This window comes from Daphnia carinata, chromosome 9 (assembly GCF_022539665.2).
Source record: "Daphnia carinata strain CSIRO-1 chromosome 9, CSIRO_AGI_Dcar_HiC_V3, whole genome shotgun sequence".
NCBI lineage: Eukaryota > Metazoa > Arthropoda > Branchiopoda > Diplostraca > Daphniidae > Daphnia > Daphnia carinata.
The window spans coordinates 6,971,629-6,995,100 of NC_081339.1; the positions used below are offsets into that span (position 1 = coordinate 6,971,629).

The 23,472-nt window shown below is 42.0% G+C and overlaps 11 protein-coding genes across 11 annotated transcripts; 6 read left to right on the forward strand and 5 right to left on the reverse strand.

Moving 5' to 3' along the window:
* Positions 1-207: 207 nt before the first annotated feature.
* On the reverse strand, positions 208-1,380 carry LOC130697829 (uncharacterized). The gene is made up of 4 exons (XM_057520627.2): positions 1,165-1,380; positions 867-1,105; positions 544-781; positions 208-473 (listed from the first exon to the last, which is right to left on the reverse strand). The coding sequence occupies exons 1-4, from the start codon at positions 1,357-1,359 to the stop codon at positions 396-398; spliced, it is 750 nt and encodes a 249-aa protein (XP_057376610.1). The 5' UTR covers positions 1,360-1,380; the 3' UTR covers positions 208-395.
* Positions 1,381-1,869: 489 nt separating this feature from the next.
* On the reverse strand, positions 1,870-2,720 carry LOC130697832 (uncharacterized). The gene is made up of 2 exons (XM_057520629.2): positions 2,285-2,720; positions 1,870-2,229 (listed from the first exon to the last, which is right to left on the reverse strand). Exons 1-2 carry the CDS (start codon positions 2,668-2,670, stop codon positions 1,932-1,934), a joined length of 684 nt encoding a protein of 227 aa, XP_057376612.1. The 5' UTR covers positions 2,671-2,720; the 3' UTR covers positions 1,870-1,931.
* A 693-nt stretch (positions 2,721-3,413) lies between these two features.
* Positions 3,414-4,154, forward strand: LOC130697838 (uncharacterized). Its single transcript, XM_057520635.2, has 2 exons — positions 3,414-3,743; positions 3,804-4,154. The coding sequence occupies exons 1-2, from the start codon at positions 3,448-3,450 to the stop codon at positions 4,126-4,128; spliced, it is 621 nt and encodes a 206-aa protein (XP_057376618.1). The 5' UTR covers positions 3,414-3,447; the 3' UTR covers positions 4,129-4,154.
* A 213-nt stretch (positions 4,155-4,367) lies between these two features.
* On the reverse strand, positions 4,368-5,580 carry LOC130698158 (alpha-(1,3)-fucosyltransferase C-like). The gene has a single exon (XM_057520937.2). The coding sequence runs from the start codon at positions 5,514-5,516 to the stop codon at positions 4,368-4,370; it is 1,149 nt and encodes a 382-aa protein (XP_057376920.1). The 5' UTR covers positions 5,517-5,580.
* Positions 5,581-5,796: 216 nt separating this feature from the next.
* On the forward strand, positions 5,797-6,921 carry LOC130698156 (uncharacterized). Its single transcript, XM_057520936.2, has 4 exons — positions 5,797-6,095; positions 6,156-6,482; positions 6,540-6,685; positions 6,738-6,921. Exons 1-4 carry the CDS (start codon positions 5,801-5,803, stop codon positions 6,912-6,914), a joined length of 945 nt encoding a protein of 314 aa, XP_057376919.2. The 5' UTR covers positions 5,797-5,800; the 3' UTR covers positions 6,915-6,921.
* Positions 6,922-7,595: 674 nt separating this feature from the next.
* Positions 7,596-8,610, forward strand: LOC130697824 (uncharacterized). The gene is made up of 2 exons (XM_057520622.1): positions 7,596-8,056; positions 8,116-8,610. The coding sequence occupies exons 1-2, from the start codon at positions 7,635-7,637 to the stop codon at positions 8,597-8,599; spliced, it is 906 nt and encodes a 301-aa protein (XP_057376605.1). The 5' UTR covers positions 7,596-7,634; the 3' UTR covers positions 8,600-8,610.
* A 1,546-nt stretch (positions 8,611-10,156) lies between these two features.
* On the reverse strand, positions 10,157-12,213 carry LOC130697805 (glycoprotein-N-acetylgalactosamine 3-beta-galactosyltransferase 1-like). The gene is made up of 9 exons (XM_057520599.2): positions 12,088-12,213; positions 11,944-12,035; positions 11,719-11,871; positions 11,522-11,660; positions 11,335-11,453; positions 11,228-11,273; positions 11,082-11,140; positions 10,860-11,017; positions 10,157-10,803 (listed from the first exon to the last, which is right to left on the reverse strand). Exons 1-9 carry the CDS (start codon positions 12,183-12,185, stop codon positions 10,195-10,197), a joined length of 1,473 nt encoding a protein of 490 aa, XP_057376582.1. The 5' UTR covers positions 12,186-12,213; the 3' UTR covers positions 10,157-10,194.
* A 1,843-nt stretch (positions 12,214-14,056) lies between these two features.
* Positions 14,057-15,245, forward strand: LOC130698155 (uncharacterized). Its single transcript, XM_057520935.1, has 5 exons — positions 14,057-14,168; positions 14,231-14,269; positions 14,596-14,668; positions 14,760-14,972; positions 15,032-15,245. The coding sequence occupies exons 1-5, from the start codon at positions 14,057-14,059 to the stop codon at positions 15,243-15,245; spliced, it is 651 nt and encodes a 216-aa protein (XP_057376918.1).
* Positions 15,246-16,922: 1,677 nt separating this feature from the next.
* LOC130697818 (mucin-5AC-like) lies at positions 16,923-18,372 on the forward strand. Its single transcript, XM_057520614.2, has 4 exons — positions 16,923-17,126; positions 17,189-17,338; positions 17,414-17,653; positions 17,715-18,372. Exons 1-4 carry the CDS (start codon positions 16,963-16,965, stop codon positions 18,154-18,156), a joined length of 996 nt encoding a protein of 331 aa, XP_057376597.1. The 5' UTR covers positions 16,923-16,962; the 3' UTR covers positions 18,157-18,372.
* A 775-nt stretch (positions 18,373-19,147) lies between these two features.
* On the forward strand, positions 19,148-19,890 carry LOC130697835 (uncharacterized). The gene is made up of 2 exons (XM_057520633.2): positions 19,148-19,491; positions 19,557-19,890. The coding sequence occupies exons 1-2, from the start codon at positions 19,163-19,165 to the stop codon at positions 19,864-19,866; spliced, it is 639 nt and encodes a 212-aa protein (XP_057376616.1). The 5' UTR covers positions 19,148-19,162; the 3' UTR covers positions 19,867-19,890.
* A 226-nt stretch (positions 19,891-20,116) lies between these two features.
* On the reverse strand, positions 20,117-22,747 carry LOC130697802 (prolyl 4-hydroxylase subunit alpha-2-like). Its single transcript, XM_057520593.2, has 11 exons — positions 22,563-22,747; positions 22,335-22,501; positions 22,106-22,267; positions 21,873-22,042; positions 21,623-21,811; positions 21,384-21,557; positions 21,139-21,324; positions 21,005-21,079; positions 20,547-20,609; positions 20,324-20,489; positions 20,117-20,257 (listed from the first exon to the last, which is right to left on the reverse strand). The coding sequence occupies exons 1-11, from the start codon at positions 22,739-22,741 to the stop codon at positions 20,187-20,189; spliced, it is 1,602 nt and encodes a 533-aa protein (XP_057376576.1). The 5' UTR covers positions 22,742-22,747; the 3' UTR covers positions 20,117-20,186.
* Between the last annotated feature and the right edge of the window lie 725 nt (positions 22,748-23,472).

Genomic DNA, 23,472 nt, shown 5'->3' on the forward strand with positions numbered 1-23,472 from the left:
CACCGTGCAAAACGAACGAATATATTCACGCACCCTTCCCCATAGACAGCCGTGAACCGGCTGGAGCTCAGCGATAAGCTTTGAATTTCATTTCACGAATCGTTGGGGTTTATAATCAATTCAGTTTTATGAATAAAGTTTCATTAACCCGTTATAGCTGACTGGAACTGAAACGAAAGGGTAAACAAAAATATAAAACAGATGGAATGATTTTTGATACCCTTTGTATTTGTATCATTTGCATAAACTAACAACAGGTTGTTAAAAAGAGGAAGAAGATTGAGGGCTACAGTTTTACTATGCCTTTAAATATCGCCACGAAAAAAAGAAATATGCAATAACATGAAATGACCCGGTCAATGGCACCAGCTTCCATAAAGATATTTCATTCCATATTAGCAAGTCGTCATTCCTGCTGGATAACAAGCACCAACCACGTAGTAGCTCGTAGTTCCAGTGAACGAAGTGGAAGTCTAATTTTTTTTAATTCCAATTTTTTAATTAACTAAAAATATACCACAGAAAAAAGGGATTTTCTTTTACCGAAGTAGATGTGTACGCCGTAACGGTCGAAGTCGTAGATGTCGTCGTTATCAAAATACCAGACACGATGGATGAGATGAGGCTGTTGATACCTCCGCCGAAAATTGGACTGGCAACACGAACGTTTTCGTTCGATTTTCCGAACGAAGGAGCAATGGCAGAGGGCGATTCTTTCACCAATGCAATACTAGGATTGTGATGGGTATTGCGGAATTGGGGCAGCATCGTCGGTTCGAAACTATTCAAGTGACGTAAACATTTTTAGAATTAAAACCTACCCCTCTGAATTTGAAGTGAAATTGCCACTGAAATTAAAGGTTTACCTCAAAACTTGGCTAGGACTGAGGCGGTAATACTGCAAATGGGAACTGTCATCTTCTTTGAGAGCAATGAAGACGGGCTCGTCCCAATACTGACGCTTCCGCCTGCTACAAGCAGCTCCTGGAACGGTGGTGAATGTGGTAATGGCTCCCGGATTAACCGTTCCACCATCCACGGAGGCCAAAACTCCGCACGTTTTCTTTGTCGTAATTACTGTCGTCGTGACGGATGAGATGGTGGTCTATTCAAATGGTGATTCATTTTAAACAAATATAACCAACGATTCATTGAGATACTTACGGTTTTCAGGATTGTGATTGTCGCAGTTGATTGTTGACGAGCTTGGCGGATCATTGGCTCAACAACGGCCGACACTTCGGACGGATCGAGAACGAATTGTTCGCCTTGTTCCAGCACACGGGCAGGAATTTCTACGGCCAACAGAGCAAACAGCAAGAAGACGAGAGCAAATTTTGGACGTACGGCAGACATCATGTTTCCAGCTGTGCTTGTTGAGTGTCGATGATGCTATTGCCATGATTGCCCAGCACTATTTATACTAGTCACTTGGAACGCTAGTTACCCTTCCGGCCATCCCGAACAGCGATGACAATGAACCAGCAACGAAGACAATCATACCGGCGAATCGTCTTTCTGCTGTTTTAAGAGCAACCATAAAAATCGTTTCACAAAATCCTTAGGAAGAACATTGGACAACATAGTTTTATGATTTCGATGGCAATGACACTGAAGAAGACGCCCTATTATACAACCAACAAAATTTACATTTCCTTGTTGTTTTTTTTTGCGTGTCTTACTTGGACATCTTTTGACGAAGCACCGTGAAAGAAACAATTCAAAATGAGTTGCCCTGGAACAGGGCAACGACCTAACTTCAAACCCGTAAGCAAGTCACATACACGAGAATTCATTCAATGTCATTTTTATTAATCGAAATCCTAGCATTGACATTTTCATATTAAGTCTAGAAAACTACAGTGTATTGGATAATAAAAATAATTTGCATATTGCTAGATTAAATAGATTGATAAAAGCACGTTCAATTCCTAGCAAAGCGGAGGGTAGGATGGATAGCAAGATCCAATAAGAACGAACGAATTAGTGGAAGTGTAAATGGTAATGAACGTAGTGCCTCCATTATAAACGGTAGATGTTATCGTGCTGGTAGTCGTCGATTGAAGTGCAGATGGGAAAATGTTGGACAGCAAAGAGGCCAATGCCGCAAAATAAACTGGCTGAGCAACACGAACGCCATTGTCACGATCATCGGTCTCCAGTGAAGATTCAATGGCAGGTTCGGCAGGTGTACCGTCCCGGAATTGAACCAACTCCGTCGCTTCCACACTAAAAAATGAATTCCTTATTATTTAAAACGTTTTAGATAATTTTAAGCAAATACCGGTGGACTTTGGCCGGATTGATTTGATCGGGTCGGACGAATTCAAAATCTTCTCCGTTTTCGCCATAAAGAACGTAGAGCATGGGCTCATCATCCTGACGTCCGTTGCGGAGATTCCGGGCACACTGCGACGATGGAGTCAAACTTCCGCTGGTACTCAACTTCATGCACAATTTTGACGTTGAGACAGTCGAAGTTAAAACGGAAGAAACTGTTGTGGTAACTGTGAGGAGGGCCGTGATCTGACGGCCCTGGACCATCCCACCATACAGACCATTTCCAGCTTGATCAACACCAGGATCGACGACAACACGAGCTGGAACAGGATCAACAATCAAAATTGAAAGAATGATGGGCAGACAAATTTGAATGCTGTTGAACTTCATGGCTGGATCGTCTATGGAGAAATAGAGAGGATAGGACAGTCAAAGATAGATTGATCGTTTGTCCGGTGAGCTAGTTTATCTATATATATGTGCACAGACTTTGTGCTATCCGCAAACATTCACCTGTGAAGGCTCCTATTTGTTTTTTTTTTATCAATTCAATTGTTTTACCTTCCTTAGTAAAATAGAACCGTTCATTAAATTGTCCTAGGGTCTTTTCCTAGGCAATGCTCTTGGAATTTCAGTTTACATGAATTGCGTCAGAAATAACAACATAGGAACTATCTATGATTCCTCCGGATAGTGTTATTTGGACGGTTCTATTTTTTACGGCCTTGTGATACATTTAACTCTTCTTATAATTCATTATTTTATTATAACTCAGAATAGCGTTGACCCGAGAATCCGAAGGCGATGAACGAAACCCTCGTGAATTTTCTGATTCGATTGCAAGAGTTTTTCAATGAACCTTTCCTCTTGCATTTGTCCATTTTCTAATGAATTATTCCAGACGTTTTGTACAGCGTGAGCGTGACTTACCACACGTCAGCTGCAAGAGAGAAAACAGGATGATTATTGACCTTCACCTAGGATGTGGCAATCAAACCGCGTGACAAAAACCCAACTTTATTTTGACGGCCAACGTGAATTTGTAGTCCAAACGCGACGATCTACGTCTAACCCAGAATTTCTTAACAGTTTCTTGCGCGTTATCTACTCGTATATAAAGCTGAATAGCGCCAAGTGTTAAAAAAAAAGCATCAGACATCAATCACGATGAACGTTCTAGTCTGCACAGTTCTCTTGGCGTCCGTCCTCTTAGCTTCCGCACATCCGGAAGAACAAGGCAGAACAGACACTTCTGGTCCATTACGTTTCTTGGTAACGCCAAAGACGATTACATCCACTGTAACCGTCACATCTACCGGAACCGCAACTGTAGGTATCACGACGAGTTGCGTGAAACCAGCGGCGGGCCTTGCCAACTGTCGCAAACGCCGCAACGTCATGGAAGTGCCTCTCATCCTGGAAGTGGAAGATGATGAAGAAATCGATCCTTCTGAACCCATTGAGTATGTAAATCTTATACTTTTAATTGAATTCAATTTTTAACAATGTGAAATGGCATGAAGGGTGGTCGTTACGGCCTATCCGGAGATGCGTTCGTTAGAGGATTCTAGCGCCGTACCGGTGATGGAAGTCCAGCCTTCCATCGACAACACTGCAGGCATGGTTGAAGTTCAGATCTATGACATGGATAGTATCTGCAAAGCCCGATTGGCTAATCCATTTTTCGGCGTCGGTTTGGCTCAACTATTTGGCATTACGGTGCTGCACTCAACGACTGTAACAGCCACCCAACAGGTCACGTCAACGACCACCACCGTGGCCAAAATGAACACGATTGAACTGGCCGGTTGTCTACCAAGCCCACTGCCCTTTAGCGTTTGTAAGTAAGTGTGGATTGATGTTATTTGAATACGATTTGATATGTACCGTGAAAGAAAGGAGACAAATAAAAGGGCTAATGGATGCCATCTGTTCAATAACGTAAAATGACATTTCCATGTTTGGCGTTCTACGACAGTGAACGAGACGTCGTAAAATTAGTTTTTATTGTTCCTTGAGGACAAAGATTCAATTTGAAAAATCTTAAATTAAACAAGCCAATGTCATAAAAACGCGAGACGAATGAACTAATTCACCAACGGGGATTTACATTCACGGCCGGGATGTTGCCAAAGACTGGGCAAATCGTTGTAGGATTTTTCGGTACTATCCAGATGTAACCGGCTGCAAAGACTACAAAAGCCACGATGGGCCATGGCCGTCACTCCGGCTTCGACGTAGTAATCTCTCTTCCAGCGGAAGAACTCTTCGTACAACGAATCATTTGCATCGATCCGCATCAGATACTCGGCCAGCTGAGCAGGACTGTAAAGACGGGCATCAATGTATGATCCGGCCGGAGCAATCGATTCGTAATCAGCTCCGCCGTACACGACGGGTACAATGCGACGTTCCAGGATTTTAAAGAATTTTTCCGTGACGTAATCGCGGCAGATGGAATTCTCGAAAGACAAGTAGAATTTGTAAGTCGATTCCAGCATGTCGTAACAACGCGGATGTGAAACATAGACCGGATGTCGGGCGCAGGACAATCTCCCGCAAAGTCCGTAAACATCGATGTTGATGTAATTCCGCAATTGCTGGATGTAAGTCTCTCTACGGCCGTCAGTGGTGCACTGAGTGGCCATCCATGCCACGAGTTTCGTCTTCTTGATGGATGTCTTGCTGACAAACGATGTCGTCCGTTTGCGGATGCATCCGTAAGAAAGCAAAATATCGGAATCTTTCCTGTACGTCATTGTCCAGTTAAAATAGCCACCATATTGATGGAAATCGTATTCTTTTAAGGCCGGAGGAGGTTCTTGAGTGAAAAAGATATATCTCTGATGAGGCAGACGACGGACATTTGGAAGTTCGGTCAATCGAAATTGATCGTTAAAGTTGATGACGATGGCGTCGTAATATTCGAGCGACGCGTTACCGGATGCCAAATAAATCCGGCATTCTTTTATTGGACAGGAGAGAAAAACATCGTGATGACCATCTCCGGCGAACGCCACGACTTCCGCGCGTTCCGGCGCATTCCAAATTAAGATCGATTTAACTGCCTTTTTTGGCTTGATTTGGCTGACGTTCGTATTGAGGTTAAGGTCGTGATTGGCACATTGGTAGAGTACAATGAGGCTCGTTGTAAGGACGATTGCACGATGAATTGTCTTCAGTCGTCTGCGTTTGTAAAGCAACAATAACCGGTTAACGATGCCAGTCGATAACATTGGATTAACCGCTTTGTTCTGACTCTTGTCCTTTGAAAGTGATGGTTGAATCAACTGATTCGTATTCAGTTGGCAGTGTCATTTCAAGATCGCTTGGTGTCGTGTTCTTTTCGAGTACATTGATCCATCAGATTTTCATGAGAAAAAAAAGGCGGATCCAGCCGGAAAAATGAGAAAAGATACATCAGCCGCCATCTGTTGGTTAAAACTTGATGGAAAATGTAAAAATGATAAAATGTTTTAATCAGAGTTTATCGATGCATCATTCATGACGCTCCATGGCCATGAAACAGTCGTTCAGTTTTTATCGTCTAGTTCATTTCACTGAGATTGCCACACTAACCAGTCTGTTGTTAGTTGCGCTAATTCTATTCACGCTCCTTCATCCGCGCAATACTATTGGCAGCCATTCGTGTTTGTCGTTTATTTCGACTTGCGGATGCCAAACAGATGAGAGAGGTCCCAATCAGAATGTCATTTCCTTTTCACTTTTCGGCAACTTATCCGAGCCGTCTCTTTCCGTCCGGTACGTCCAACCGTTAAAAGCCCTAACGGCTAACATTAGTCGCATTTATCCAGGTGAGATTTGACAACCCTATTAAAATTAAAAAAATTAATTAAAATAGTTTATTAACATAGACTGGATCGTCCGGATTTACCACAATTTTTCAAAGGAGAGTGGAGAAGATTGGTTGTTAAGAAAAATGCTGGACAATCCGGCAAACGTCGATTTATGCGACAGTGATGACGTCCTCCGTTTCCATCAAATCCAGCATAACGTATTCCCTATGATTTGGCGCTTCCTTCCATTACTGGACCCGTTGGTGGATCGATTCATGTCACGCGATACGGATGCGGAGTTGATAAGTAGAGAAACGGACGCCGTTCGTGAATGGCTCGCAAGTGGCGCAACGTTTCACGCAATGAGAGACCATCCGTGGCATTGCAGCATGGAAATGCTCGGAGGTAATGTAAAACAATCAATTTTAAAATGTCAACACAATTAATCGTGAAAACAAAAAGGACTTTGGGGAGCTAAAGTCCAGCAAAGACGTGACGACATCAGCCGGGCCATCGTGAAACTTTTCAACAGACGAATGCCGTTTTTTCACGGTGTCGATCAATTGCTACTTAAATTTTACCTTTGGCCTTTAGCTATTAAGGATTCGGTAAGACGTTTTTGATTTGAATGATTATCATTTACTGACTCTTATTGGCTAGGTGATTCACGACAGTCATTGCTGTGAATTATTCCCGTCTTCTCGGCCGTTTCCGTCTAAACGACAGGAGTCCTCGTTGTTTGTTGGCTCCGTTTATTCTAATCAAAGTGTTCCATCTCCTGGAATTTGCCCGATTAAATGCCGGCCTGAAGGGCATCCAGATTGGACTGAATGCTGACTGCTGCATTGCACAAAACAATAAATTATGGAATTTACTGTAAGCTCTAGATTAAATTGATTTACGTAATAATTAAGACATATAGTTATAAATCTTAGCGTGAACGAAACCTAGAATTTCGTGCACTTATACAGGCGTGGTTGGGACGTTCATCACAATTGAAAAGAGGGTTAAAGACCTTTGCAGGCAAGAGCTTATTAAAATAATAAGGGAGACTATATTTAAATGAGCCCATTCCCTGGGGAGGTGAGGAGGGGGATTCGCGCCCTGGTTGTAAATTTTTATTTGTTTTCAAGTTTGACATTAAAATTTAAAAAATCTCTTTGTGTAGTTAGCCGTTCCGTGGTTTCATTTCAAATTGCTTTATTGTCCTGTTGAAAATCTTGTCCAGACAGGCAAAAATCTGACAACGTGCCAGTATCGGGAGTTGTGTATGCCGAACGAACTGTCACGAAATCAACGATACCATCATCTTTTAAAAACACTCCCAATGTCACAATTTCAACGTGTTTATGATGCCCCTCCGGTGGCCCGACTCCGTGAGTGGAAGACCCACAAGGCCATTGCATCCAATGCATCCACGGGCGTTCGTCTTCAAGCAGAAGAAAACAATGACAAACAATCAGTTGAGCGTTGACGAATGGACGCAAATGTTGACAGGATCATACCGTGAAAGTCGTTCATTTTGTTCGTCGAACATATTTCGTTCAAAGCCAACAAATGTTTCGCATCCGACATCCAGCTACAAGAATCGTCCGCTTCCTGTTGTGTTTGGCCGTTTTGTCTTTGTTTTTAACCCTCTACGAATTAGCGTATTTCAATCGCCAAGATAATCAACTAGTTAGCTCAGGAGCTTCCACGACATCTGACGAAATGGATTCGTGGTCCGTCTCTCAAATGATGGCCTATCTGGATTCGGGACGGATGACAAACCGTTCGTCTTGTAACGTATTTTACGAATTTGGTGGTGTTGTTATAAACGATACGTACAGATACAAAGACGGGCAGAAATCCGTCTGCCTCGACGACGGCCTGAAGCCGGCCGTCAATGATTGTCTAGTCTACTCGTTCGGCATCGATAACGAATGGTCGTTTGACGATGACATGGCCAAACTGGGCTGCAACGTCTACTCGTTTGATCCGTAAATGAATTCACTCTAAATGTTTATGTTATTCATTTTTAAAAATTTAAATTGATTAGATCCATGGAAGAAGACGATCACAATCGTAGCCCCAGAATCCATTTCTTCCGGATGGGCATTTGGAACAGAGACGGGCACATTTTCCTCGATAAAAAACGGCCAGACGTGGCGTGGAAAGTACTCACCTTGTCGTCGATATACGAGAGATTGAAAGTGTTCCACGGGCAGCGTGTTATCGACTACGTCAAGATCGACATAGAAGGAGACGAATGGATGATACTGCCGCAGATCATGCAATCGGGGATATTAAACAGAGTCAAGCAATTAGCCATGGAAATTCATTTCGATGGAGACGACAGCGTTGATGACATCCGCCAGCGGATAAATGTATTGCGCTCGCTGGAACGCGAACACGGAATGATTCCGTTTGATTACAAGAACAACTTGAATAGCAGAGGTTTCGTTCCCGCTGCTCCGCACAATTACGCATGCGCCGAAATCGCTTACTTCAACTCAAAATTCAAAAATGCGACATCAAATTGATATGAATACATCGAATGTTCCTTTTTTTTCTTATTAATTATTTAAAGTTTAACGAGAATCGGTTGAAAAAAAAAAATGTTTTGCAGTTCAAGGACAATAACAGCCGCAAGGCATTCGCTGTGCTTTCCCTAGAGTAATGACGCATCCATAAAACTTGAACAATTGTGTCTCAAGGATGGGTAAAGAAGGAAAATTTAAATAAAATTCAAGGATGCGCAAATTATTTAAATTTGGAGAAAAACTAAAACAAAAGTGGGGTGATGTTTTTATGGCTTTCCCTTTCTACCTATTGTTCTGCATATTGATGAGGACAAGAGGAAGGGATGAGCAACCATGTCCATATTTGTCTTGAAACTGTTCAGCTTGGAAATTTTTTGTTGTTTACCCAACCTTAGCAACGACTTTCTTTATGACCGTGACCGTCCAGAGTTGAAAATTTTTTCTTTATTCTTTATTTTGAGGCAGAAAAGCTAAAAAAAAAGGGAAGATATAGAAAAGAGATAGAATTTGATGATGTTAATGCGGACGGGTCAATCCGACCCAAAAGTACGTAAATAGGAAAACGTGAGGAGTCCTCCCGTTTTGCTGCGGGGCAACGTGAAACTCTGCCCTCTGTTATGAAGGCATTCCTCGTTAGGAAGGAAGTTCTTTTCGTACTGAGTTGATCAGACGACGTGAAAAAGTGATCCCGTTGCCAATTCGAATTCAATTTACCCACCTTCTTTATTCTGACTCTTCAACATAGATGCTTTGCTCACTACTCTTGCTTGCATGTAAAGGCTGTAAGTTCCGTAAGTGTCAATTTCAAGGTTTCAGAGAACCATATTTAGCATACGGTCAGCCATTTTTCCATAACATATTATTAGCCTTTCGTAAGTTCCGCATCATTATTTCCGAACAGGCATAAGAATTTACGGTTCATAAATATATACGGTGTGTGAGGGCTGATTTAAATGATATACCTGCCAAAAGGGTTAGTTATACATATACTAGGTATCCTTTTGCATAACCCCATGAAATATGAAACCTGACAGGGGGGAATCTTCGTTTATTAAGTTAATCAGAAATCCTAGTCACGAAGTTCGGGAGGAATTCAAGGACATATGACCAATAAAAATGGATGAATAATGTTGGCTTTCATGAATTGTCAGTGACTCCCATCAGGAGGCTTTATGGATAGTTTGCATATTTATATGGCATACCTGCAGAGAGTCGGTGCCCATCTTTATATCTCAGCTTCCCCGCAGTTTGTTTTATGTCTCTTCGACAGGGCAATCCATTAGTCTAGCGTCCATCTTTGACCGTGACCGTTGAAGGTCTTTGGGTTTGAAAAAAGAAATAAATATGAAACGAGGTAGACGAGGTTGTTTAAGAAAAGCCTCTTGCTATTCGGTAACCCTTTGTGATTTCGTGCTTTCGGTAAAACTGACGTGTAATTTATTTGGGCATAGACCCGTGTAAAAGACACGCTCGAGCGTACGTTCTCTTTCACGCAGCTTATAACGTGGACGTTTCGTATATCGGTACGTTTATTCAATTTTTATCGACAAGAAAGTTTTTGTAAAATAATCCGATTTTAATATCACCAAACTTCTTTACGATATGGGTATGGTATTTGCATCACTTTGAATTTTTTCCAGCGAACGCAGCATTTGCATCAAGAGAGTTTTGGCGTCCATGTTGGGAAGATGATCCATCGTATTTGCCACTACAGGGATGGATGAAGTAGTAGAAGTGATCATGGCCACCTCGTTAGGATCGATTATTCCAAATGGCTGAAGTTGATCCAGTACGTACTGGCGCAAGTATTCTAACTGCTGGGCGTCGACGATCCCCGTGATAACCATAGGACTCGGTGTCGTAGTCGTTGTGGTTTCATTACCGTCTACGATTCCGTAAGGACGTAGCTGACTCAGCAAGTAATCGAGTAATTGTTGATGCGTCTGCTGAGAATGCCGAGCTTCTGTTATGTTGGGTGCAGTAGTCGTGGTAGACGTGCTGGTCGTAGGTACGATCGTTGTTTCGTTCGGGGCAAACCACGGACTTGCAGTCAATTCCAAATCGGGTGGTGGTTCGGGAGTGGCAGGTCTTTGCTCTACCATTCCGAATGGTCGAATTTGATAGAGGAACAGGTCAAGTAAGTACATCATTTTCGTATCGACGTAGTGGAAAGAGATGGTGCTGTCCGAACAGCAATCGCGTTCCTGTTTAAAACAAGGCTCTTTAACAAGGTATCACGCTGACGTGGGAATGTAAATACCTTTGTAGGGGGGTAGTAAATGTTTTTCCAATACCAATAACTTTCCGTGATTTCACCGGGGAAGTAAACGCTATTGGGCACGAATGGATGGAACCTGCCTCTTCCTCTTGAGTCCCTGGAATCCATGGTAGAGACGTTTAGCTTCTCCATACATTTGCCTATGGATGGGATGCAATGAGAGACACATCGTAACGTAATTATTTATATCAAAATAAAACAAACCCATTTCGGCATCTTCTGCGCCTTCGTGATCATGTCGGCATAGCAACGCGTTAAAATACCTGAAAGAAAATGAAATTCAGGAGCTCAAGTCATAGTTTAATTAAAAATTCCTTTACAACATAAGAAATAATTTGACATGGACTTACCCTTCCTTAACGAATCTCCTTGTTGCTTCTCTACTGAGAACGTACCCTGCAAATTTCAAGATGAGATAAAAAAAAATCGAAAAAAAAAAAATCAATTGTAAACTCACCAGCCCCACCGCTAAAATACCCTGATTTCACAATAGCCTTAAACTTATGGCCAAACCATAAGGGTTTCGACGTGTTGAAGGCCGACAGAAAATAACGCAGATTTTCAACAATAACGTACCTGAATTAAAAATTCAACAACTGATTTTTAATTCAGTTAAAATTAAATAAATATCATGAATATAATACGTGTCATCGTCAGCTTTGAGGAACCAATCAACTTCATCTTGATATCGATCCCACGCGTAACGGAATGCTTCCCTTGTCTTACCCCACAAGCCGTTACGGCCTTCTCGCACGGCCAATTCAATGGACGGCAACGTTGAATCTTTTGTAAAAAATGATTATTACTGTGCATTTTGTTTTTAATGTGAAAAAATACGTACCGTTAGCTGAGCTCATGAACAAGATAACATTACATCGTTTACCCCACGTTTCTTTAACGGCCTTAGCTCGTGTGTTGTGATTCTCCGGTGATGTTAGTATCCAGCACAAGACACGCACTTTATTGTACAGGTCTCCTGCTTTCTCTTCTGGCACTGATGTAACCATAGCAACGTGTTATTCAAATACTGTGAATAAAACTTAACGTGGCAGATTAATTTTTATACCGACAAGGATCGGATCTTGATGCCTTTGTGTTTCATTTGCATCTGTCTGTATTTTCAAATTGTCGGCTAAAATAACATTATATTGATGAAACCTAATAAGAAAGCAATTAATCGCGCGAATTGATTTAGGGAAAATGAACTTACAGTTGATGTGATTGATTGATGAGTGAAATGATACAGCATCCAAACAGCACACCGACAAACAGCGATAACAACGATCGTCGGCGAGGTAGGCAAACCATCGTTGAATTAAAAATTTAAAAATGGCAAAATAAAGCCAACACACAGAGCTAAAGACATTCGATGTTGTTCGTATATTAGGTTCACTGAAAATGCCCGAAAAAAATACAAACAAATGGGTTGGCCGATAGCAACAACGTCCACCAGTGCAATTCTCTTGTTAGTGCAAACACAGCGCTGCCTTCCCACTGCAAGGAAGTATGAAACCTTGAGTTCACTAGCTGTTATGTTTCTCCCAGAAGAACCCTCCTCTTTGTTGGCAAGGGATGTTCCAAAGGCGGAGCATCTCCTGGCCGTGCGTGGATCGCAAGACCTTTAAGTTATAACGCATTTCAGATATCGACAATGACAGCTATAAGGGTCAATTTAAACTAGAGGGTGAGGGAGAATAGATTGGGGTAGGTCATAGCTTTAGGAGTCTTGTCAAATCTATGGAGATGGTCTATCAGATAATTTCGTGTTTGACCTTCAGTGTAAAAGAGGAAGTATTTTTGTGTGGGGAAGGGGCCAAACGAAAAATTGTCATCAGAGATGTTGTCTTGCCCTTATAGCACACGTGGATGTCCGATTTGCCCGCTAGCCACGTGACATATCCGGCGTCTAAGAATTAAAATAAAATCGTTACGGTTTATTAAAATTACACGTTTGGCCTTATGACAAGTAAATATTAAATGTAAATCAACGAGGACGTTGAATATCGTTGTTCTATAAAATTGTGGCAAATATCACGAAGCTTGGCCGTGATCACCCATCAAATCCTGCAGTTTCTCCATTACGTAATCGCTTAGCAATTCCATTTTCTGTGGGTCGGCAAAAACAACTTGGACGTGACGTCATCTTTAGCTGTGATGACGTCAGGGGTCGCTCGAATCCACAACCCCATAAGGTCGGAGTTGATTCATTAAATAATCCAGTAATTTCTGATGCGGCTGGTTTGAATCGATGCTACTGCTGGACGTTTCCCAAGAACTAAAGTAAACTACATTGCGTTGTGGGATGCCATTGCGACACCAATTCGGGGTAGTATTGGGTCACTCCTTCGTCTTGATGTAACTTTTTAAATAAACCGCAAAAAGCGTGTTTGGCCGTTTGTTCCACATCAGTGTAATTCTTTGCTGTTTTTTTTCGCCTTGTGCTTTCAACCATTTTTTGGAATTGTTCCAGAGTCTCCGGTGCGGTCGCTTCCGGATGGACACGGCCGTAAAGCAACTCGATATCCGAGTTTAGTTTATAGCTCTTGTCCAGTTGAACAAATTTTAGTCATTCATAACTCGTGAACGAGGATGATGTCGTATTTTCCCAGTGGTAAAGATGATCGATTGTCGTAGATGACGCAGTCGGAGACCCCGCAATCGTGTTCAGCGAACGTTTCGTGCCCGACACCAAAAGGAGCCGTGTACAAAATGTGAGGACTGTTCCAACCACATACACTTTCTTAACGTTAACTGCTGTGAACATTCTTTCCATTTTGTTTTGTTTTTAACTTTGGCCAACGACAACACGGACCTCACAAAAATGTGCTGCAATACCTGGAAAAAAAAAGTGAAAACTAAAACCTGTGCGTAGTCCTCGATGGATCCTTGACGCGGAGTATATGTTCAATAACGAGTCATAAGACGAAGCCCAGAGGCAAAAGCGACAATAGCGTGAGCTGTTCGTGTTTTGAATCACGTGATCATTCTACCTGCCAATAAGAAAAATCTCACATTTTTGTGTTGAACCCTCTTATATTCTGAAAGAAAGAAAAAATAGGTAAAGCATCTTCCATGAACACCTTCCAGTGTCATGGAGGAGTGCATTTCCCAGTTGCCTTTGATTATCAGAAAGCAAGCGGTCCTCCTTAGCACGGTGGACACGAAATGGCGATCGGCAGATGGTTGGCTTCCAAGCTTGCCAACAAAACTCAAGCAGTGGATTGTTGTTACTAGCTGTCACTGCTGCCTATTTAATTCTTTTAATTAACGGCGAACGTCTTTTACGAACAGGTGAGTGCGTCTTCTAAAATTAATTTACCTGTTCAACATTTTATTATTAAACAAAATTATAGGGACAGCTCCAAGTCTTGGGAACCGAAAGAGCAGTACAGGTAAACCAAACAACAAATGGAAGGATGAGGGACAAGCAAATTTTAGAAGCAAATTTAATTGAATGTCAAAACAAGAAAGAGTCACGTGGCTGAATCATTTACAAGACGTACACGAGGAGAGGCTTCTACGTGTGGCCGGTTACGGTTTTATTGTAGGACAGACTGAAAATAACGAGACTCAAAAAACCCTGGTAGAAGAGAGTCATTTAAATGGAGACATTATTCAATAGAAATGTCCGATTTTCTATCGAATTTTGTTGTTGAAAGTGGCCGGACTTCTCAATTGGTTAAACGCAAACTGCTTTAAGTTTATTTCGTCCTTAAAGTCGATGATGATGTCTACGTGAACGTATGGCATATTTCCTTGAAGCCCATCACCAATCCAATCAAAGCATATTTGTATTGGGAGCTGGGAACCTCTTTCCTGCCCGATGTAATTACTATTAAATGTTTCTTTAAATTAGATGAAATAATGAAGATTTGTTTCAAGGGGTCAATGGAACAATACGGTCGAAGAACGGCCATGGAGTCAATATCCACCTTATTTTTTTGACCCGGCTGTTTTGATGCCCGGCAATACGATTCTTTCTTTACTGGCTGCATGTCAAACGACACCCATGATGCCATTTGATGATGTTTATTTAACTGGCATGTGCACTGAAAAAGCTGGCATTACAGTCTTAAAGTCTTTCAATTCTACCAGGTATGTACTTGCTTTATTATCTTAAAAAGAAAAATTCATTTCGAAACGAATATTTGCAGCGTCCTGGCGATCGGATTGCCCGGCATTCCCACTGCGTGTCACGTCCATCACTACATCGCATGGACGGCAGTGTCTGCTAATCACATGAATAATTCTCACGTAGCTACCAACGATTTCTATGGCAATGAAACGCAATGCATTCTTCACGATGCGTCTAGCGGGACCAATAGAACCGTCGATTCAACTGAATTCGTCCATTTTTATTTCCATTAGTCGGTCCTATTCGAAATCTTTAAAAGAACATACCTCATATTTTTTTTAAGTGCTTTCAGCTTTTTCGATAAACGTTGCTCTGTTGTATTGTGCGTGAATTGAATACATTATTATGTGTTGCGACCCGAGATGTCTAAGTTTTACGAGGAATAGATATAAACAGTTTGTTGTCCTTTCGAGTAATTGTGACATGTCGAGGTTATGCAATGCCATATCAGGATTGCAAGAAATACTTGGCAATTCCCCGCAGTAACATAAAACCCGGAACTGGTGATGACAACTGGACTAAATTTGCATCTTGCGACGGCCAAAGTGCACTGCCCTTATTGCAAAGCTAACAGAAGGGATGTTTCGTGTTACGAACGTATTCATCAAAGACATAAAATCGTACCGAAAGTTCATTTTCGCTATGCGAAATCCTTCAAGACTAATTCGAAGACAGGGCCAGCTCCTTATACTGCACAATAGCAACTTGCTATTTTGAATAAGCTCTTTTCGTATGTCAAACAACGTCTAGGACATGAGAATGCCACTGAATGTAGCTCAGAAAAGATGTGTTCCTAGTTTAGCAATCCACTGCGTAATGCCTTAAGACACACATTATTGTTGCTGGGCACGAACGCGGAGCTTCGAATTGTTCTTCAAAACCAATGACGAATGTAAGAACATATGTCAGCGTCAGACACGTATGGCTCGATCTACATGTCGCTTCGTGTTTCACCCAAAACAACTACATCGGGTATGGAACTATTTAGCAGTTCGTCGACAGCCGAAGTTTATCTATCTTTGGTGGATCGAACGTTTGAAAACAAAGAAACATCACGATCTATGCAAATCAACTGTTCCCTCCGTGTTGGCCAACATTCTTTAAGTTTGATGAACCTCGAATCCTAATAACGATGGTCGAGTTTTTTTTTTATCCAAGATGAAGAAAAATTATAGCATGTCCGAGATATAACAAAAATGCAGTAAATCAAACCGTATGAAAATGATGATACGCTGGGAACGACTAGGGCGGATATAATTGCGTGTTACATCTTCTATGCCCATAAATGGTATGGACAGAGAGGTCAGTGCCGTTCAGCCAAAAACCAAAAGGTGAACGGGACAGAGCGTCGACCGTTCCGCGGGTTGTTGGAAATTTATCGTTCGTTCACAAATCCTAGTCACGAAATTTCGAGGAGGAAGTCGAAGCTAAAAAATCCAACAGTGCTGCCCTACAAAATAATAAAAAAAAGGTAAGAAATGATGACCCGGCGTTAGTATGAATTTCTAATGATTCTCCACCGTATCCTCAGCTTTTTTCTCGTGTATTTTGCATATTGATGCGTATGTATGGACAGCTGACCCATCCCCATTTTTGAAATCCATAGTTGGTTTTAAGCTTAGTAGTCAAAATTTTATACGCTTCTTTTTGGCACGGGATGTACCCACCCGACAGGATATATTTTGCTTTGCCCAGCAGCCATCTTGAAGGGTCTGTTTTTCTGCCGTAACATCGCAACGGGTTACACAACACAGGAGGCGGGCTTGTTTTTTTTTTTCAATAACCAAAGCAGACATGGCCCTTTAAGTTCATCGTCTTCTTACATCTTCCTACAGCAAGCGGTTAGCTCAGATATATAGGGGATGCAAGAGCCGGTATAAAAGACAGTTGCCTTTTCGACGTCGTCCATACCATATCCACTCTGTCCGATCATTTTCAAAGAAAAACAAAATGGCTTTCAATTTATTTGTTGTCTTGGTCGTCGCCCTATCGGCCGTCCAAGCTGCCGTGGTCCGTCCTGAAGACGTAGCCCGACTTTTCCCTGAAGCCCGAGCTAATACAATCATCAGTGTTGTAACTACCACTGCTGTTGGGCCTACAACCGTCACTAAATCGTAATCACGTTTATCACATTTTTATTTGATTCTTTCATATTCTTAATTGTTACGGGGAATAGAACACGCTTGGTATGCGCTACCTTGGAAGCACCGATCTCCACCACAGCCTGCCGTCGTAAGAGACAGTTCTGGAACGCCCCACTTTTCTTTGCTCTCGGCCAGGACGATGTCAATCAATTTGAATCATTAAACCCTACTCAAGTCCTCCAGTACGTACAGAACAAAAAAAAAATGCTTATATGTGTTTTATTGTAATCAATGATTTTTCAATCGATGACATTTAGGGTAGAGCCATCAGCTCTGCCCAGCGTGGTTGAATACCGCAATCGACCAGTGTTCCGTCCTTACGTATCTCAGCAATTCAACAGCCCGTTCGCTGTCCAGTCCTCGTTCAGCAACAAGGTGCAGCCATTGGCTGTCCGCGTTGCCGATCCTTTCTTCGGAGCTGCCCGATTTTCCGCATTCTCTTCGCTCTTCTCCAACATTATCTCCAACGTCCTGACTCCGGCCGTCACAACTACCAGGTATAGCTTCGCATAGAAATTTGAAATGAATGAAGTTAAATGCCTTGCCATTGCATTACAGGACCAGCACTGTGTACACGACGACGACGACGACTACATCCTTCACCTCGACGGCTACCTACACCATTAAGAATGCTCTATGCGTGCCAAAGGGTGTGAAACTTTGCCCGGCTAGTGCCACCACTACGAGCACGACACCCGCCACAACAACCTCCACAACCAGCGGAACCACCACCACGACCGGGGCATCCACGACGACTGGTGCACCTACAACAACGACAACTGGTGCACCTACAACAACGACAACTGATGCTACTACAACAACAACTGATGCTACTACAACAACAACTGATGCTACTACAACCACGACAACTGATTCTACTACAACAACGACAACTGATTCAACTACAACCACGACAACTGATTCTACTACAACGACAACGGATGCTACTACAACAACAACAGCAGGCCGTAAAAGAAGTGATTTAATCGATTTGCTATGAAATGATAAAGACTTTATTTCAAAAATCGATTTAAACCAATGAACGATTACTTAACTGACGAGAGAGTTGATTTTTTCTCTTCTGTAATTCGCAACCACTATTACCATTTTGCATGCTATTTAAGGTTTGTGTTGTAGTGCATTTCTTTTCAGTTTGGCCATAAGTTCATTTTATTTAATCAAAAAAGGAAAATATCAATACACCAGCAAAATCAAATCTTATCGTGTTGCGTCTTGAATTCATAACGAAATTTTCCTATTTCCCCTAATCCAAACAATAATGGAACGCACTTCAAATGGAATAAATAACGATTAACCACTACAATACAAAGCTCAGCTTTGTTTGAATACAATCGAATGAAACGTCTCTCAATGGTTACACGGAAAAATATTTTCATGTCGTAACAAATGATGGCCATATCGAATATATGTTATTCACAAACGTTTGTGGCACATTAATATAACAAACGCTCATTGTACCCCCTTTTACTATTAAAAAAAATAAATACATCAAACAACATATGACCGTGAACCTGTGTGAAGAAGGATTCACGCTTATAACATTGCCATGGGTTGTCTGACCTCCTACAGTTTAACCGCGGTCGTGAGCATCGTAAAAAGAAAAAAAAAATTTGTTTATCCTCACGCCGAATGTGAACGACCTGATGGCCTCGTCTCAACTCGGATAAGTAATCGTTAAAGGCCGTACATGGCATTAACGGCAGTCTATCTAGGAAGAAAGGGCAAAATGAGTGTTTGTGCCTGTTATGCAAACTAGGATGCAACGCGCATAAATGAAAACGATCCCGCGTCCATCCGTTGGTTCCCTACATTTGTGTTTGAATTCGCGTTTGATTTATGTTATTATAGGTGGCGCTCACGGGGCGTGTATGTTCGCCCGATGCTTCGCCTCAAAGAACTTGAGGAAGACGGGAAAACTATAAAAAGACGGGCACGGAGGGACTAAGAACAAACTCGAAGCGTCAGTCGTCCATCAGCGTTCAAAGATGTTCCAACGCTTCTCGCTCGTCAATCTGGCCGCTGTGCTGGTCGTCTTGGCCTATTCGGCCGTTCAAGTCCCTGCCGCAGCCGTTGAACGCGAGGGCCGTACGACCCTCTCCTCAGCTACAATCACCGTGTTGAGCACTTCCCTACTTCCTGGCGCATCGACATCGACTGTCTTAACCAAGAAAGTATGCGGCACCATCGATGGAGGCGTCTCTTCTGCTTGCCGTCGTAAGCGTCAGTTCTGGATCGACGTTCCCATTTTAATTGCCCAGAATCCTGAAACTGCTGCCTACATTTATCAACAGTTCCAGCCTTCCCCCGTCTTCAGGTATAATAACATCTTTTCTTTTAATTACATTCGTAATCGAAAATTGATGTAAATTAATTTGGCAGTGTGGAACCGACGCCGGTCGTTCAGTTCCGCGATAGCTTCGACCAGCCTTCGGCGTTCATCGATTCATCTTTGGATGAAATGACCAACCCCCGACTTAGCGGCGGACTGATCTCGCCCATCAACACGATCCGCACGTCATTGCTGGCCATCGCCTCGAACGTCATCAACAGTTTCTTGACGCCCACCGTGACATTCACGAGCGTCGTGAACGGCTACTCTTCGACAACGACGACCACCATTTTCACAACCACCGAGACTTACACAGTGGCCGGATGCATACCGGAAGGCCTCGAGTTCTCTGCTTGCTAAGAAAAAATGCCATTGACAATCGGCTAAACGAAGGCCAGCATTAACATACGGACAATGAACATTTCTAAATTATTTCCGCCCTATTATATACACATGTAAACATTTATTGGGGGGACAGAATGTGAGAAAAATAATTCAAAAAAGAAATAAAGTCTTTGAAAAGAAACAATACATAAAGTAGTGCACAGATTTTGTGGTGTATTTGATTGGCTAATACAAAACCCAATTGAACGAAAAAAACAACATTCTCAAATGAGAGAAACAAATAAGCTGCGTAATTAGTACTTGAAAATATACATGATTGTTGATATACATTGATGTTATTCGTTCGGATCGAGTAGACAAGGTCTGTTGAAAGTCTGGGCTGTTTCTCTGATCCATTTGTTGCTAACTGTTTAAAACAAAACAAATGATACAGTAGATGAAAATTTAAAAAGCAGTTGATTATATAACGAACCCCATTTATGGCCCAGGAGGACAGGGCAAGCGCCGTGAAGAGTATCGGGATCGCTTTGGCCGTTGCGTTTCAAATTATACCAGAAGGCAGCTCCGCCTTTGACGGGTTTGACCGCGACATCTGCCCGCGGGAATGCCGTTGACCCACCGCGTTCCACATCGTTCAGCTGGTTGAATAAAAGCTACATGACTCTATCCTCTTGGATGAACTAGGGACAACTTACATAGAACATGAATGTGGCTATCCTGTCACCAACAGCCAATTCCCGGGCATCCATTTTCCCCAACTATATTTAAATGTAATATAATTTATTTTAAATTCATTTGTCAGAAAATATCTTCCATGTTTCGCAATTATCTTATCTTTATTTCTCAACCCTTCACACTCTTTCCACCCGTAATTGGCGTCCACCCTAATTTGCCACCCTAAAACCACGCTGTCAAACTCGCTCTTCTTTTGTTTTTTCTCGCCTCTGCTAGTTGCTACCCGGTTGTTGATCAGTTAGTCTGACAAATCAGCCATAAACGGGTGATCATTCTCCCTCTCTCTCAGTTTGTGTCTGTGTATCCATCATAATTACACAACGTATGCCTCCCAAGTTTAGTGTTTTTTTTTTTAAGTGGTCGATAGAAATTATCGACATCATTTTTGCAATGAATTGAGAAAGGGAATGTAGTTTACCTCTTCGTCCGTCTTGCCTTTCATAAGGTAATCGTGATGAGGTGAATAATGGCCACCGATTCCGTAATTGGCTACCTATACAATGATGCCATGAAAGGGACATTCAAAGTTTAAAATGCGGACGTTAAACTTACCTGCAATATCTCAGCTTCGTCAAGCGAAGAGTTGACTCTCAAACCAGTGGCGAGTGCGATCCTTTGTGAGATTCGATGCAACAGCGGATGGAGTTTATCCGCCAGCCAGGCCGTTTTCGAAGTACGGACGTTGGAAACGGTCGTCTTGGATCCCGCTTGTTTAGCTAGAACTTTAGCCCTAGCCAGCTGCACGTAAAGTATATTAGAATTCATTCATTTTAAACAATCGACCTCAGAAAATTTACCATTGGTGTGGCTAGTTCTTTAATGGTCTCAATTTCCACGTCACTCAACACATCGTGAAACGTGTAAATAGCCGGACGGATTGAATTCTGTTCGATTTTGATGGGCATCAGGAAGAGGTAAGGCTCCTCGTGAGTTTCGTACCAGCATTTTAGCTGGGCTAAGATCTCTTCACTCTTTTTGAACATTAAACAAATTCTATCATGTGTTCGATGCAATAACAATGATGAAGTCAATTTACCAAAAGGCTTTCGCCTCGACAAAGAGCGTTGAATTTTGCAGCGTCATCCCGATCGTATTTGCGGCTGCGTATCATTTCGTTTCGCTGGAGGACGGCAGGTTTCTCCTTGAGGGGCAAACGAAACGATTTCGTGTCCGATAGAACGGCCATTGGTACACGTTGCTGGGCTTCTTGTAAAGCTTCGTCGTGCTGCTTGTGAAATGACTTGTAAAATTTAAAAATTATAGTTTAATTACGAGGTGTTTTCTACTTTATCAATGGCCTTCTGGATCACTTCCATTATGTGATCTTGTCTTATTGTTTGGTTATTTTCCAATCCTGCCAAGATGTAAGATTCTTCCAGCCATTCAACAGCTCGAGCGTAGGCACCCTCGTCGAAAGCATGTTTACCCATAAACAAGCAATCAAGGGCTGTTAATTCTAAACGTCAGGAAATGGGAAATCTTTGCTTATATGAAAAATGAGGGAATTCATCAATATTACCTGCGTGTGTTTGCCTACCTCGCAAGTTTCCTCTAACTAACTCAGTAATGTTGAGCTCGTACGTGTCTTGTAATCGAACAAGGGCGGACGTGGCTCCCAAGAAATCTTCTTCCTGCGGGAATTTTTCGTTATTGCGAACTTCTTCCAGTTTAGTTAAGGTAGCTGTAAAAGGTGAAATGAGGATATCGTTCACAAAACTCCAGTGTTGTTTGAATGTATAAGGACGCACTTTGCCAATCGTCGGTTTTGATTTCTTTCTCAATCAATTGCCAATCAAAGTAAAGCCGTTTCATTAATCTGTAAGCGTGAATTGGATTGCCGGTCAGGCGTTCCATCAACTCATTGTTGTCATCCGTCGTTTCACGGATGGCACTTTTCTCGTACTCTTTCAAGTATCTGTGAATGTTCGTTGTTCAATTGAAAATGTTATGGTTTTTATGCGATTTGATATACTCACTGGCGAACAACTCCTAGTTTCGTTTCTGTTTGACTGACGAGGTCTGAAAGGACGTTAACTACTTGTTGTTCCAGCTGGAAGACACTTGCTAAATCGGCCGAGGCCGAATGCATATCGCCAGATACTCGGTGGATGATTAACATCACGTAAAGCATTTGGCGAATTTTGAAACCCATCATCTTTTCTTTTCAAAATTCTGCGTATATTTTGAAAAAAGAATAAATGATAAATGGATTTTAAAAATATTATGGAATGATCCAGTACCTATGAACGTAGAATTTTGTTTTGCTTCGTTCACTTGATAACAAAAGGGAAAGTCCGATCTTCTCGGCGGTCGGAGTTTAACTGCGTCGCCCCTACTTGCTTTTGTCATTTTCTTCTGTCGAATTTTAAACTGGATAAAAGTGAATCGTGGTAAAAATCGAAATGGAAAGAAGAAAAACACAAGACAATGTCTATTGAAATGGGGCGCCATTTTTTCAAGGATTCATGCCATGGGCTAAAATCTTTTGGTCATGACTTTCATTTACACTTGACAAAAGACTTGAATAGGGCAGGGCTCGTCCTATAAAAGCATGCCATTGTTATTCATTTGCAAGTTCATCTGTCGACGTATTTTTAAATCCTAGTCACGAGGCGCCATGGAAGGAGTTAACATATCCAAGACAAGAACATAAGATTTTCATCAAAACAAATAATTAACCGAGGGTGTCAATAACTCTTGGTCAGCAGCACTTGTAACATTTGAAATGTCCACTAAAATTATAAACGCGTACTGGTTGAGGTTTAGAATTGTTAATAACCAAACGTATTGCTACACACACTTCGTGAGTTATTTTACCCGAAAGCCACTCAATATGTTCATCTTCATCCGATTTCCACACCTTCCTAGATGTCCCGCTTCCGTGTT

Coding starts and splice junctions, on each gene's coding strand:
- LOC130698155 (XM_057520935.1), top strand. CDS start 14,057: ATGGTTGGCTTCCAAGCTTGCCAACAAAACTCAAGCAGTGGATTGTTG. Junction 14,169..14,230: donor CGAACGTCTTTTACGAACAG/GTGAGTGCGTCT, acceptor ACAAAATTATAG/GGACAGCTCCAAGTCTTGGG. Junction 14,669..14,759: donor AATCCAATCAAAGCATATTT/GTATTGGGAGCT, acceptor ATTTGTTTCAAG/GGGTCAATGGAACAATACGG.
- LOC130698156 (XM_057520936.2), top strand. CDS start 5,801: ATGAAACAGTCGTTCAGTTTTTATCGTCTAGTTCATTTCACTGAGATT. Junction 6,096..6,155: donor CATTAGTCGCATTTATCCAG/GTGAGATTTGAC, acceptor TTATTAACATAG/ACTGGATCGTCCGGATTTAC. Junction 6,686..6,737: donor CTTTAGCTATTAAGGATTCG/GTAAGACGTTTT, acceptor CTTATTGGCTAG/GTGATTCACGACAGTCATTG.
- LOC130697829 (XM_057520627.2), bottom strand. CDS start 1,359: ATGATGTCTGCCGTACGTCCAAAATTTGCTCTCGTCTTCTTGCTGTTT. Junction 1,106..1,164: donor CAATCACAATCCTGAAAACC/GTAAGTATCTCA, acceptor CCATTTGAATAG/ACCACCATCTCATCCGTCAC. Junction 474..543: donor CGGCGTACACATCTACTTCG/GTAAAAGAAAAT, acceptor AAAAAAAATTAG/ACTTCCACTTCGTTCACTGG.
- LOC130697838 (XM_057520635.2), top strand. CDS start 3,448: ATGAACGTTCTAGTCTGCACAGTTCTCTTGGCGTCCGTCCTCTTAGCT. Junction 3,744..3,803: donor GATCCTTCTGAACCCATTGA/GTATGTAAATCT, acceptor AATGGCATGAAG/GGTGGTCGTTACGGCCTATC.
- LOC130697805 (XM_057520599.2), bottom strand. CDS start 12,185: ATGGTTTGCCTACCTCGCCGACGATCGTTGTTATCGCTGTTTGTCGGT. Junction 12,036..12,087: donor ATCAATCAATCACATCAACT/GTAAGTTCATTT, acceptor CTTTCTTATTAG/GTTTCATCAATATAATGTTA. Junction 11,141..11,227: donor AGGAGATTCGTTAAGGAAGG/GTAAGTCCATGT, acceptor ATTTTCTTTCAG/GTATTTTAACGCGTTGCTAT.
- LOC130697835 (XM_057520633.2), top strand. CDS start 19,163: ATGTTCCAACGCTTCTCGCTCGTCAATCTGGCCGCTGTGCTGGTCGTC. Junction 19,492..19,556: donor CAGCCTTCCCCCGTCTTCAG/GTATAATAACAT, acceptor TTAATTTGGCAG/TGTGGAACCGACGCCGGTCG.
- LOC130697832 (XM_057520629.2), bottom strand. CDS start 2,670: ATGAAGTTCAACAGCATTCAAATTTGTCTGCCCATCATTCTTTCAATT. Junction 2,230..2,284: donor AATCCGGCCAAAGTCCACCG/GTATTTGCTTAA, acceptor TTCATTTTTTAG/TGTGGAAGCGACGGAGTTGG.
- LOC130697818 (XM_057520614.2), top strand. CDS start 16,963: ATGGCTTTCAATTTATTTGTTGTCTTGGTCGTCGCCCTATCGGCCGTC. Junction 17,127..17,188: donor CCTACAACCGTCACTAAATC/GTAATCACGTTT, acceptor TACGGGGAATAG/AACACGCTTGGTATGCGCTA. Junction 17,339..17,413: donor AACCCTACTCAAGTCCTCCA/GTACGTACAGAA, acceptor GATGACATTTAG/GGTAGAGCCATCAGCTCTGC.
- LOC130698158 (XM_057520937.2), bottom strand. CDS start 5,516: ATGTTATCGACTGGCATCGTTAACCGGTTATTGTTGCTTTACAAACGC.
- LOC130697824 (XM_057520622.1), top strand. CDS start 7,635: ATGTTTCGCATCCGACATCCAGCTACAAGAATCGTCCGCTTCCTGTTG. Junction 8,057..8,115: donor AACGTCTACTCGTTTGATCC/GTAAATGAATTC, acceptor TAAATTGATTAG/ATCCATGGAAGAAGACGATC.
- LOC130697802 (XM_057520593.2), bottom strand. CDS start 22,741: ATGATGGGTTTCAAAATTCGCCAAATGCTTTACGTGATGTTAATCATC. Junction 20,610..21,004: donor AAGGCAAGACGGACGAAGAG/GTAAACTACATT, acceptor ATTTAAATATAG/TTGGGGAAAATGGATGCCCG. Junction 20,258..20,323: donor CCTCCTGGGCCATAAATGGG/GTTCGTTATATA, acceptor TGTTTTAAACAG/TTAGCAACAAATGGATCAGA.